The sequence below is a fragment of the Sebastes fasciatus genome, chromosome 22 (assembly GCF_043250625.1).
Source record: "Sebastes fasciatus isolate fSebFas1 chromosome 22, fSebFas1.pri, whole genome shotgun sequence".
NCBI classification, from domain to species: domain Eukaryota; kingdom Metazoa; phylum Chordata; class Actinopteri; order Perciformes; family Sebastidae; genus Sebastes; species Sebastes fasciatus.
The window spans coordinates 14,258,284-14,271,615 of NC_133816.1; the positions used below are offsets into that span (position 1 = coordinate 14,258,284).

Here is a 13,332-nt window from a genome sequence, read left to right on the forward strand (position 1 = left end):
AAAAACTGCATGGAATTATCATAAAGTGAGCATGTCTGTAAAGGGGAGACTCGTGGGTACCCATAGAACCCATTTTCATTTACATATATTGAGGTCAGAGGTCAAGGGACCGCTTTGGAAAATGGCTATGCCAGTTTTTCCTCGCCAGAATTTTGCGTAACTTTGTCATTTAGCCTCCTTCGCTACATGGAAGTGTGACATGGTTGGTACCAATGGATTCCTTCGTTTTTCTAGTTTCATATGATGCCAGTATCTTCATTCTAGCTTTAAAACTGCCTACTACAACCTCTGAAAGACAAAGTAGCGGCCGGGTCCACCGACGGGCCATTTCTAAGAAGTTAATTAAAAATCGATACAGCGTTTTGGAGAATCGATACAAAACATAATATCGCGATATTCATGTGTATCAATAATTTCTTACACCCCCTTGTCAAAACCCGATTGCAAATAAGTCTTGACATTTGTTTCAACTGTAGTTGGAATATCTGATTTGTTGAATTTATTTTGTCAGGGCATTTCAGGCAAAGTGGAAAACTACAGTATTTCTTGTTGGTAATACTCGCTCCTCTGTGGCTAACCCCAAACCCGCTGTGTACACAAAATCAAACCCCAAAAATCATTTTCAATACGGTTGAACCTCGGTCTCCTTCCATAAACCATCGCAAACCCCACCAGCTCATTCCCTCCTGGCCGCCTCTCTCGCCCGCCGCTCTTCTCTTTTTCCGTACACTCTGTTCTCCCGTTCTGACGTTTTTCTCCCATGGCATCCATCCCCATCGGTCGTCGCAGTTACTCAGGACAATATGCCGTCTGTTGAAGAGAACCCCCGACATAATTGTTGTCAGATGACATTCAGAGAGTCAGACGGAGGTGAAACAAAGAAAGTTGGGGGAAAAAATAAAACTGAGGAAGAGAAGCAGATGGGAGGTTTGAGAGGAAACGTGAAGGGAGGGAAAGAGAAAAGTTGGAAAAGAGAGAAAAAAGTTGCCATGCCAACGGTCCATGTAGCAAAATAAACACTATGTGTTGCGTGCACTGCTCTGTCACCCTCCACCTCACAGGCCGACCCAGTCTGATGATGATGTGTGTGTGTGTGTGTGCATGCATGTGTAGGGACTGTTGCAGCGGTTTGGACTCTTTTGTTCTGGGGGGTTCCTACATTTACTGGGCCTCGGAGGAAATGTTTGACACTCCCCAGGCCATACAACAGGAAGTTGAAAGTAGCATGTGTGTGTATATTTGTCTCTGTGTGTGTGTGTGTGTCAGCAACAAGCGAGACAACCCGGCTGTTAAACACAAACACAGACATTAGAGTTGATTCAGCGTCCGGTTATGGATTAACCCTTTCTTACCATCTCTCTCTTAGGGTTCGGAGGCTATGGAGGATTGTGTGCAGGGGGCGCTCTCGTCGCTTTATCCTCCCTTTGAGAGCACGGCGCCGCCTCTCCTCTCCCAGGTACGGTCTCAAGCAGCACGCACACACACACACGCCCTTTATTCCAGTCTTTACAGCAATAAACAGAGGCATATAAATAATGCAGATTCAATTAAATGATAAGGCGATGTTGGAGCACGGGGGGAAGGCGATGTTATGTGCAGATAGCATTGCTTTCCCTAGATGTAAACTGCTGCTAGGAGCCAACACAAACAAAAATCCAGCCAGCTGGTCAATTATAGCCGAACCCTCTTCCTCCAACCGGGAGCTTCACATGACTTGTTTTACCAGAAGCTGCACACTAGTTCCGCTTTTAAGTCAGAACATTTAAAGAGCAGTCCAACCTGGTCCCACCGGAAGGCGAGCATGACATTACAAGGACATCCCGCGTGTTATGAGGATGCATTTGAGGCTTTTTGCAAGTCATTTGTACGCCATGCAACAAAACTAAGGTAAACTAAGGTTTAGGCAACAAAACCACTTAGTTAGGTTTAGGCAAAAAAAAACCACTTAGTTAGGTTTAGGCAAAAAAAAAACCACTTAGTTAGGTTTAGGAAAAAACATCATGGTTAGACTTAAAATAAGTACGTAAACTAAGTAAAACACACACGGAAAACTGGTCGCAAACGTTACTAAAAAACGTGACAGACGTCACTAAGGTAACTTACAAAACAAAACACTAACGGTGCAGTTGATCGGTGATCCGTACGGACCCCCCCCTCCAAGGTTCAGTACGTATGTGAGCTGTGGATTAATTGCAGTTTACTTCACAGTTTAACCGTTGTAGTGTGAAATAAAGTTTTACTGCTGCTGTTACTTTTTAAAGTCCCTAAATATCAATGCAGAGAAAAGACACAGACAAAGCAGTTGTGCGTTCATGTGAACAGGGCATGTTAAAAGTAATTGACGGTGACAGACAGTCATGGCGAGCGGAGGGACGGAGGAACTTGAGAAGCCTCCCGCATCATTTAAGTCGCATGTATGGGAGCATTTTGGCTTCCCTGTAAAATATAATGACGACAGAAGAAGGGTGGTGGATAAAACCGTTACTGTATGTGGGCATTGCGCCATGAGGAAGCCATATGACAACGGCAATACATAGAGCACGGCCACACATTTGAAGCGACATCACCCTGGTGTGTCGGTGACGGGAGCAAGCTCAGCCAAGACACAACAACGACTTCTCACCGCGGCATTTAAGCAGCATTTTGCGACAGAATCAGACCGGGCTTAAGCTATTACAAAATCTATTGGGATGTTTGTCGCTGCAGACATGAGGCCATACTGTGGAAAACAATAAAAGGATTGAAAAATATATGATCATTCTGAGAAAAAGAAATGATGTTATAAGCTAGCTCGGGTCTGCTTTGATTTCTTTTTTTTCTATCATCATGCCTCATATTGCACTTTAATTTAACAGAATTGAATATCATTGAATATTTTAATATTTTATTCAAACAATTGAGTATTCAATATTCTATTTTAAGACCGCATTTATTATTTATTTTATTGAACATTGGACATCTTGAATGTTGTTGTTTTCATGTAAGACCATAGCCAAAAGTCCCTCGCTTTCAGTGTTCTTGACGTCCTTTAAGTAACAAATGGAAAGTAAAGTTATATTTCTCTTTTGCTGATCTGATCCGTGACTCAAAACTATGATATGATCCGGACCATGAGTTTTGTGATCTGTTACACCCATCAAAACACCAGTCTCTTAGTTAAAAGTGTTTGTTGGCTTACCCACCCGCCTGCCATAATCAATCTTTCTCACTTTTTATTCTACGTCACTAGCTCTGAGCGTAGCATATTTACGCAAATGCGATGCATTACAGGGAGTACGCACTACATGGCGTACAAATGACACGCCAAAAGCAAGAAAGGCAATCTCGTTGCAAGCTAAATGCCTTACACATTATCGTGGCATTCATACGCCTTTTCCTGCGAACAGGCTAAGCAGTTAGCTGTGTAAAACTGTCAATCTCTTACAGCTGCATTGTGGGAACTTTTCTAGAGTGCCATGGTCACATTTGTTTTTAGTGCTTTTCGCTTTGTTTCCCTCTAAACCAGTGGGCTAAGGGGCCTTTGAGCTAAGGCTTTTGGGACATTCTTCGTTAGCATTTATGGGCATTTGGTAATTGGTTTGTTCCAAGTTGCCATGTAGCTCCCAATCAAATGTCTTTGTTGCTATGGAAAAAGCTGCTGACTTGATGAAATAATATGGATAAATTGAAGCAGCCTTTCGGATTACATGCTGTCTGGGATGAGGAAATTCCTCCGCTCTTGAGCAAAATGAAACCCTTTCCAAATCCATTTGATACACTAAAAAATGCAAAGGCTGCTCTTAGTTCATGGGAGGCTGGTATATTCTGAACATGAAAGACGAAAAGGAAGATAAAGCCTACAGCATTTTGTTATGTGCATCTAATCCCCAAAATGCACTGAATACACATTGCATTTACTCAAGTGTTTTTTGCCCCCTTTTTTGCATGTTGGTTCAGGTCTTTTCAGTCCTGGAGTCGACCTATCAACACGACAGTCTTCGCTACCTCCTGGACTACTTCGTTCCTGCCAAGCACCTCCTGCACAAACTCCAGCAGCACGCCTGCGTGAGTTACAAATTGCAAACACAGCGGATGAGAACACACACATAGCTGTATAATGAGAAGCAGCATCAGCTGTCAAAGGCAAAAAGTATAGTGTGAGAAATCTGTCAACTCTTCTCTCTGTACTCTTTTGGATTAATTTGTCTGTACGGGTGTGTATCGGCAGAGATGTTTTTAAGTCTTTGGGGCAACCAATCCAAGTCAAGTCTCAACTTAGTTAAGACAAGTTTTAAATCAAGTAAGGCTTCACTTGTTTGTAGGTATTTTATGGAAAGTCCAAGTCAAATTGAAGGTCCTAAAGAACAAATCCAATTCAAGCCAGAAATCAACACAAAATGAAAGTTCCTCATAGTAGCTTTAAGGCTTTTTAAGTCTGTCAAGGCAAGTCTCAGGTCCTAAAGGGCGAGTCCAAGTGAGGTCATAAGTTTTCATAACATTTTTGGGGACAAGTCCAAGTCATGTCTCCAGTCAGTCTCGACCAGTGTTTCCCAAACTTTTTTCTGGGGATCCACTTTTTGAAAACAACAAACCATCGCGACCCAATTCACAGTAGGCCTTATATCTATAAATCATGAGAAGGGCGAATTTGTGCGTACATGAACGTTCCTGACCATTTTTTCTGCCATTTCCGCATCATCTCATATTACCTTGAATAGGTAAACCGGCCATTTCCTAAGAGATATACGTTCGATAAATCAAAACGTTTCGTTTTATGCGTGTTATTGAACACATATACACGTTAAATACTTTATAAATGAGACCAAATAAATGCGTTTAGGAGGAGTTAAAAAGCTCTAATTTTTTCCCTCTCATCAGTGAAACAAACAGAATATACGCTAGCCTTTCATATTAGATTCAATGATAAAAGTAGGCTACAATTATCCGAAAAATACAGGCTCCCTCATGTGGTGTACTCTAGATATAAATGTCTAAGTGAGTTCATAAGCCTTCATAAGACTTCACTTGTTTTTAAGGTTCCTTAAGCGCAAATCCAAGGCAAGTCATAAGTCTTCATATAAGCATTATTATTGGGTTAATTACTGGGAATTTAGCAGGTAAAAACTTGTGTCGAATCAAGTCCATGTCAGTCTCAGGTCCTTATTTTGTGGACCTGTGTTCAGCCTAGTATCACAGTACCTGGTTACACGAAGACACCAGTGCAAAGAAAAGTTCAAGGCTTTTATAATTCGACACATGTGGGACCCTGTATCAGTTGCTCTCTGCGCTGTGGAGGGTCGAGTCTGCTCTAAAACTCTAGCTGGCCGGTAAAATTAGTGAAAGTGGCTGGTGAAATTCGAGATTTAGCAGCCGCTGTGACCCGCGGACAAAAGAGGTGGTTTCCTGTCTTGGAAGCTCCATTGAATCAGCAGAGATTAATTGAAATACAGTGAAATGAAGCGTGAATAAAAGAGTTCTGGTTGTCTTTTTCAGACTCCCCAGCATGCAAAAAGCAAATGCATGGAAAAAGCATGACATATAATGCGAACACGTGCAACTTCCACTTTCTGCCCCACGCGCACAAACCAGATAAACAAATGAGATGCAACATGTACTTAACTCAAAGCTCTGAGGTTTATACCGAACAGCATTCCTTTTATTCTACTTTCCAAAACACACACACACACACACACACACACAGATAAACACACTGTTTAGCACGAGCTCAGAGGCTGTCTCATATTTCCCTTTTACAGTTTTCCTAGACTCGCACACACACACATGCGCAGGCATTGTGAGCAAACTGTGTTTTCATTGTCGCTGAGTGGAGCGGGACGGGAGTTAGACTGTGAGTCATGACAATAATGCCTTCCATATGTGAGCGTGTTACTGCTGAGAGAGAAAAGAGAGAGTGAGGCGGTGAGAATGAACATGGCTTTCATTCACAGCGCCTGCACGCTTGCGAACGTGCATGTGTATCCTGCAAAAAAAACGAGAAGATGCTGGAGGTTTCAGACTATAAGTAGACTGATTGAGGAATTTTTGTGAAACGGGAGGTATGGAAGAAGGAGCAAACACTGGGGTACTTTGAGGGAGAAGTGGGAGGAGGGCCAGAGGACACAGGGAGTTACAGAATGTGGACTGACTCAAAACAGACAAACTTTTTAAGAGGGGAAAAGTCACACATCATGCTTTTTTTTAATGCCAACACCCACCCTGAGAGACTGACTTTTGCTTTTTTGCTGTCCCGAAACGTTGAGAACAGGCAAGAAAAGAGACTTAAAGGGAAGAAATTGAGGTAGAAAAAGGGGAGATGGAGGAGAGGTCGAGTAAGGAATATAATTTGATCACGTCTCGTGAGTCTGGAGGGCACGAAAGGGGGGGAGGGAAGCAGCCCCGAGTCAGTCGATTAGACGTGACTGGGAACGGCAGAGAAAGGTTCTGGACTGCGAGCGAGAGAGGACACAGGATTGATTAAGGTGGTAATAGTGCTTTTATTCTAAACAGATCCATTGATAGTGCAGGGGATCACACTCAGGGCCTCCTCTCCTTCACCTAGAGTTCTTTAGTCAATGCTTCATTGTGGGATTTTCTATATTTAGACCCATGTTTAGTGTACTTGATTTAGATTGGGCCCTACGATAGTCTGGCAACCTGTCCAGGGTTTACCCCGCCTTCCACAAATGTCAGCTGAGATCGTGAATAGGAAAAGCGGTTACAGATAATGGATGGATGGATGGATTTAGATTGTTTCCCTCAGTCTCACTACTTGATGTGTTTTCCGCTGGACTGTTTTAACAGTGGCTGGCTGTTGCGAAGAGTCAGTCATCTGCATGTTTCTGTCTGACTCATGCTGACGCTCTGCAACCATCCAGAGTCTTCTCACTCGCGTCATGCCAGCTAAGCGCTTTTACACTTTAGAAAACACTGCGTGAGTCACATGTCTGACATTTGTATGTGGCACTGGCTTCTGGCCAGTTGTACTAGTGAATAGTGTTGACTGGTGTGGTATCAGTTCTAGAAATTCAACTCATTTGAATGCCAAACACAAGCATTCAGGCAGGCTCTGACTGGCTCATGTGGGCTGTGGTTTTGTGAAAGATTGTGTGTGAGCATTAAATAGAACAGTTTGTGACAAGAGGGGACTCTAAAGGTGAGATTTCTAAAGGGCAGAGACGCAACCTAAAGAGGTACAGAGAGAAGACTTGGCATGCGAGATTTAATTTCATGCAGATGAAGGTTTAATTATGCATTCAACCCACTCCCTTTCTTCTTCTTCTTCCTGTCACACAGTCTCAGTACCTGGGCTGCTTGTTCCTCCACTCCGGTTGGCCTCTGTGTTTAGGCGAGAAAGTGGTCGTACAGCTCTCCACCTTGGACTGGAGGATCCTGCGCAGTAACGACTTCTACCTGCAGGTGGTGCCCTTCTCTACGCGCTGTCCCCGGTTGGCGCTAAAATGTCTGGCCCCTGGGGGGCGCACCGTTCAGGAGATCTTGGTGCCCGAGTCACAGCACCCTCTTGTGTTCACCACTGAGTGGCTGCACAGCGTGAACAAAGAACGGGGCCACAAGAGAGAAGGTAAGGGAAGGATGCCCTACACTTCCGTTGAAAGGATAAAACAGGCATTTCTAATCAATTTCTGATCATAGAGTCTTACTATTATTCTGTATTTCAAGTTAAGCGTCAGGAAAAAATCGGCGGCTGCGCCCTTGGGTGAGAGAAATCGGCGGTTCGGCTTAAACGAATTAGTGCACAAGAAGAGAAAGCAAGCCAACGAGTAAAGCCAAGTAGAAAAACACAAAAGGCTCTTTTCATCTTCTCATCTGATCATTCCAATACACAGATGTTTTCACAACAATATGCCCATCTGGAATGAAGCTAAGTGGTGAGTGAGAGTGGTGTGAAAATGGTCGGCAAACGTCGCTTTATTTCATGCAACAACGGCTTGTATATCCGCAGTCCTCGGTCTTCCGGTCTCCTTTTTTGAATGAGGAATACAGACTACCGCCGCCTACTGGTATGGAAAGTTATTTCATCTCACGCAGGCGCAGAACGTCTATGCTAACTGGCCGTTGGCTGTCGTCTTTGAGGTGTGTTCGGGTGCAACTTGTCGGCCAAAACAAAAGCGACGTGAGGCGACGCAACAGGAGGCCTTTGTCGCTGCTATTTCTCAGATGTTGGGTTGGTGTGTCCCCAACTTTAGGCTGCATTCAGACCAGATCAGGCGACTCGCAGTAGGGTTGTGCGGCGGTGTGGGAGAGTCACTTTAATGGCCTATTAACTGTGACGATTAACATCTTTTGTCCCCTCATGGCTGGGTTGTACAGCTCTGGATCGCCGGTTACGCGATTGGACAGCGTGACGTCGGGTTGTGTTTCTACAAAAGTTGATTATGTTTCTACCTTTCCGCCGCTGCGTTTTTTTCAGCACCCCCTGCAGCCGCCGCCACCGAAGCCCAAACACACTACCCCCATTCAAAATGAATGGAACAACCTGCGTTTTTCGCTGCAATGCATGATCTGCTCTGAATGCAGCCTTTAAGACAGAATTGATTTCATAATCAGGTTTTTAGGTGAAAATGATTAACACTTTGTAGCTTAGCCAGTATGACTGTGAAGAAGACTACACTTAAAGCAGGGGAAGTGAAACAGATGGCAAGTTTAAGACCATGGGATGATATGTGGAAGGGAAAGATATATGGGTGTCAGCAGGTGGTGGGTGGTGAGAAGAACAGTAGAGCAAAAGAAAGGAAGCAAAAGTTTAAGCATTTGTTTTCCGCATAGCTTATGTTGGTATCTTCTTTTATTAAGTAGGAAGGCCATTTTTCGCCTAATTTGTACCCTCAGAAAACATATGAACTTCACATAAACTTAATCCCCTCTTATCTTTCCACAGTTGGAGGAGGACTTGACACCTGCCTGGTCAGTACATGTGATGGTGTGGTTCGACTTCCGTGGAAGGAGGTTGTCTACCCAAAATTCATCCACGACCCCTCTGAGGAACTGGGCCTGATGTCCAACCACGAGGGCTCCACAACCGCCAAACGCCTGCCCAGTGAGGGGGGCAGCAGCCTCGGGGGCTGGGGTGGCTCATCCTCCGGGGAACTGGACTCCTGGTCTTGGGATGAGGAGGAAGATGATGGTTTGCCACCAGACGGCGTGGACTCGGAGCCCTCGCTTGCCCGGCGAAGGCGCAGCGAAGATGGGCTTGGGCGGACAGCGAGGCACCCTCAGCTGGACGGGGATTATGTGGAGCTTTTGGAGCCCAGATTGGGTCCTGATGGAGGGGTTGACACAAGGCAGAGGTACCTGGAGATGCATGGGATTTGTAAAACCAAGACTTTGCCACTGTGCAAGAGAAGTAAAGCCATCAAACTCCGGAAAGGGAGAGCTTGGGGATATGGGAGACTGGAAGGGTCAGGAAGCTTCCGAGCTGTCCTTGGCGCCAAAAGAGACGTAGTCACCCCAAAAGGTGACATTTTACCACCTCGACCTCCACCAGGAGTCACTGAACCTGGCAGAGGGAGGCGGTCTTACTCCTCTTCTGTCCACGACTCTGATGAGGGAGATAAAACAAGCAGAGACTCTGAGGGCCTAGAAAGCCACCGGCTTTGTTTTGACGGTGCGTTCAAAGAGAGGAGGCCCGGCGTGGGCAAGGAGAGAGATAGCAACGGCCTTACGCTGCCGTGCAGAGACAACCACAGAGGCAAAGACTCAGAGAGCGGCGATAGTTTTGTTGCAAATGAAATCCACGACTTGACGAACCACAAAGTTGGGCATGTTATAGAGGGCCACTCAGATCACGGATCTCATTCGGACTCGGTTTTCGAGGATACGGATAAACCACTGAGCGGAGACAGTGATGCCACAACCCCAACATCAGATGCACCAGAGAGATCCTTCACTGGAGCTTTAGAAAGTGGAGAAAATACCAACAGCGGATCTAAATTGATAGATTTGTCCAACCCAAAGGCGACAGTGGAAATAGATGACGGAAAGACGGAGGACAGAGTTTCTCCCAGAGGAAAGGAAGTTAAAACTGCTGGTTTCAGAGCGCCAAGGTACAAATTTATTTCTTATGGGAATTCTTTCATATCTGTTTTCATTTTCACACTTCCATATGAAAGTACAGATCAGTAACACTTACGTACATATAGGCCTGAAACCAATGGTACAAAAGACACCTTCTAAACCATTCTAAAGGACATTGTGTCCAAACAAATTAATTTCTAAGGTGATACAAATTATTAACTGTCTGTTGTACCTCATTATTACCTTCCTGTGCTTTGTCTATAGGAGGAAAAGGAAGGGAAAGGGGGCCAAAGGGAGGGCTAGGTCTGGTGGCCGTGCACACCAGAAGGGATCAAAACAGCCGGCTAAAGCTGCGCAACCAAGTCCCACCGCCTGCTCTGCTTCGACGAAGCTGCCGATCACAGAGGAGAACCAAAGGAAACAGGCAGACGAACCAGACGGAGTGCCACCTTCGACTAATGAGGAGACAGAGGACACAAGAAAAAGCAGTGCAGGTCTGAATACGATTGAATGCTAATGCATGAGCATCAGATACTGAAAATACTCCATTGAATATTTTCTATAAATTGTATGTCCCTCAACAGAGAAAGAAGCCGAGACTTTGCCTGTCTGCAATGGCCAATCAGGCCCATCCTTACTTAACCACTCTACCGAGGAGGCAGGGTCAGGAGAGACATGTCCTGATCAACTAAATGGTGTTACATCTAAAGAGCCTCCCCTGCTGAGGGAACTGAACTCAAAGCTTCTCCAGTCAGGGAAGCTAAAGTTGACAGGCAAGTTGATTTCAGTTAGGATTCAGCTCAAAACTTCTACTTGGACAGCAAGTTAGTCTTGTAGATGTGTGACTTTGTTGTTGTTTGTTGTTGTCTAGTACACATAGGTGGGCTAGTAGGTCCCCTAACTGTCCGATTAACACAATTTTGCATCAGAAATCACAATAAAATCACGTGATATACATACTGTTAGAGTCAGTGTGACTTACATTATCCAGGGATATCAATATCCCCAATGTCCATTGTGGATAAATGTCCATAAAGGTAGCCACGCCCTAAAGCATCCCCTGCTTTATGGTCTATTTGACTCTAAATTGGACCATAATTTACTAAATGAACATCATGCTGTATTGAAGAAGACTTGGAACTAGCGATGGAGACCATAAACTCATGTTTACAATGTTTACTGAGGTGATAAATCAAGTGAGAAGTAGGCTCATTTTCTCATTGACTTCTATACAATCAGACTTCTTTTTGCAACCAGAGGAGTCGCCCCCTGCTGGTTATTAGAAAGAATGCAAGTTTAAGGCACTTCAGCATTGGCTTCACTTCTCAGACTCAGAGGTTGCCGCCTGTCCACAACTAACTAACAAACCAACTTCATGGCAACATTTTACTTTCTGCTTGCATCCCTCAAAGCATTATGGGAACTCCAAAACTTTAAACATGATGATCCCAAATAGAAGTGCATGACATTGACAAGCTTATAGTATACAAAATGTAGACTGATTATAGTCTGAGCATGTTAGACCTTTCTCTTGGCGTCCTCTCTCAGTGCTTAACCTGATGCTTATACCGACCACAGGTACAGTGGACAGGTTGGGACGCGCTCTGGTTGTCACGGAGACAGATGCATCAGAGGAGAGCTTCTCTGAGGAGGAGATGGCCCAGGTCCTGGCCTGCTACCACAAAATCACTCGGTAAGGCTGCGTCCTTCCTACTCCAATCGGAAAATTAATCCAGAGAAGAATTTCAGTGGTTTTAGTAGTTTGTTTCAGACGTCTCTTCACAATAAGTTTCTAGATATCCCCAGGAAATTAAGGCGTGTCAATTTAGTAACCCTTACATTGCACATTATCCCCTTTTGTACTACAAAAATGTAATGAATAGCTTGTCCTCTGATGTTTATATTTGGGCTTGTGTCAGTTGTTTCTTGTTACGCTGCTCATCTACAAACCTGTTACGCCAAAATGCTTCATAATTATGATTGACTTGACTTGCTTTTTGCTGACTTTGCCAAAAATGCAGCAAAAGGTGGGACAAAGAAAGCGCAGCATGTCATGCCAGAAAGCCGAGAAAAACCATAACAAACTGATTCAGAGTCAATTTAACAAACATCTTCAAGCTTGCCAGTTCGCCTAGCGGAACAATCACCACTCGTCTGTTGCTCACAGCGAGTCTGAACAAAAGTCAGCAGGGTTGGGAAGAAATTATATGAAGTTTAATGTTTGTTATATATAATGACTGTCCAATAAAAAGTACTAGAATTAGTTTAAATCTTATGATATTAATTTTCTAACTATCTAACCCAACTACTGCTCCTGTTTAAACTCCTCTTTCCATCCATCCTCATCAGGCCTGCAGCCAAAGAAAAAGGTCTCACGGTGTTAATGGACAGCAGACGCTCTCCACCCTCCGCCCTCTGTCTCTCTGCTCTTAAGTTGTTCCAGGTGAGACAAAAAGCTGAGCCAAACTTAGCGAAACGTTTGCTTGTGTTGCTCTAATTAGCCTGCAGATGTGGTGAAGTAGCTCCAGCACATGTGTTTCTCTGATGTGTTTCTTGTGTGTTCCAGGTGTTGGTTCCTGGCGGTCTCGGATCGGTTCTGGTTCTGGTGGAAGAGCAGCAGGAGTCCGTTTCTCACAACGTGGAAGGAGCAGAGGTGACCTCATACAGTACAAATCACATGTTTACAGTTACAGCAAATGTACGGCATAGCGTTATTCATTTCCTTTAGGTTCAGTTTTATTTGCACGTCTAAGTACTAAAACGCAGGTACAACATCCACAAGGAACGTATAAAAACATGTCAAAACCAATGACGGTTCCTGAACCTCCACTGGCCATCATAACAGCAGGGATAACCCGAAATGAAATGCAAAAATATTCAAAAGCAAATAACATTTCATGCACCATGCTTTGTTTCTGTGCTCAGCTAAAATTTGATGAATGTCAGATGCTGTTTGTTGGATCTCGCGTTCACATTGTGCTTGAATTGTAAATGAACCTTATTTCCATACATTTGGCACATCTAAAGTTTGCAAATAACCCCTTATTTTACCGGCAATTCAGCCTCATTGCTTTGTATCGATCAGCAGAGATCTTTCTCACACACACGCATGAGAATTTTTCTTCTCGCCATGTGGTTTGTGTTTCTACTTGGCAGTATTAAAACGTTGCAAGTTAAAAGGAAATCCCGCCCAAAAGACGTTAACACTAAAACAGCTGCACCGCGCCTTCCTCTGTCCACTTTGTTGTTTGATTGTAATCCTATTTATCCCTGCTTATAATTTAACAAATGGAGTTGATGCAATTGTAATAGGAGAACATC

The 13,332-nt window shown here is 44.2% G+C and overlaps 1 protein-coding gene across 1 annotated transcript in view; it reads left to right on the top strand.

The window, feature by feature from the left end:
• Positions 1–13,332, top strand: part of arhgef40 (Rho guanine nucleotide exchange factor (GEF) 40) — a 51,098-nt gene that overhangs the window by 9,770 nt on the left and 27,996 nt on the right. Inside the window, exons 2-10 of the mRNA XM_074623078.1 lie at positions 1,367–1,456; positions 3,937–4,044; positions 7,273–7,558; positions 8,876–10,040; positions 10,276–10,505; positions 10,596–10,784; positions 11,590–11,704; positions 12,361–12,454; positions 12,578–12,664. Coding sequence (XP_074479179.1) covers positions 1,367–1,456; positions 3,937–4,044; positions 7,273–7,558; positions 8,876–10,040; positions 10,276–10,505; positions 10,596–10,784; positions 11,590–11,704; positions 12,361–12,454; positions 12,578–12,664 — 2,364 coding nt within the window. The remainder of the gene's footprint in view (positions 1–1,366; positions 1,457–3,936; positions 4,045–7,272; positions 7,559–8,875; positions 10,041–10,275; positions 10,506–10,595; positions 10,785–11,589; positions 11,705–12,360; positions 12,455–12,577; positions 12,665–13,332) is intronic.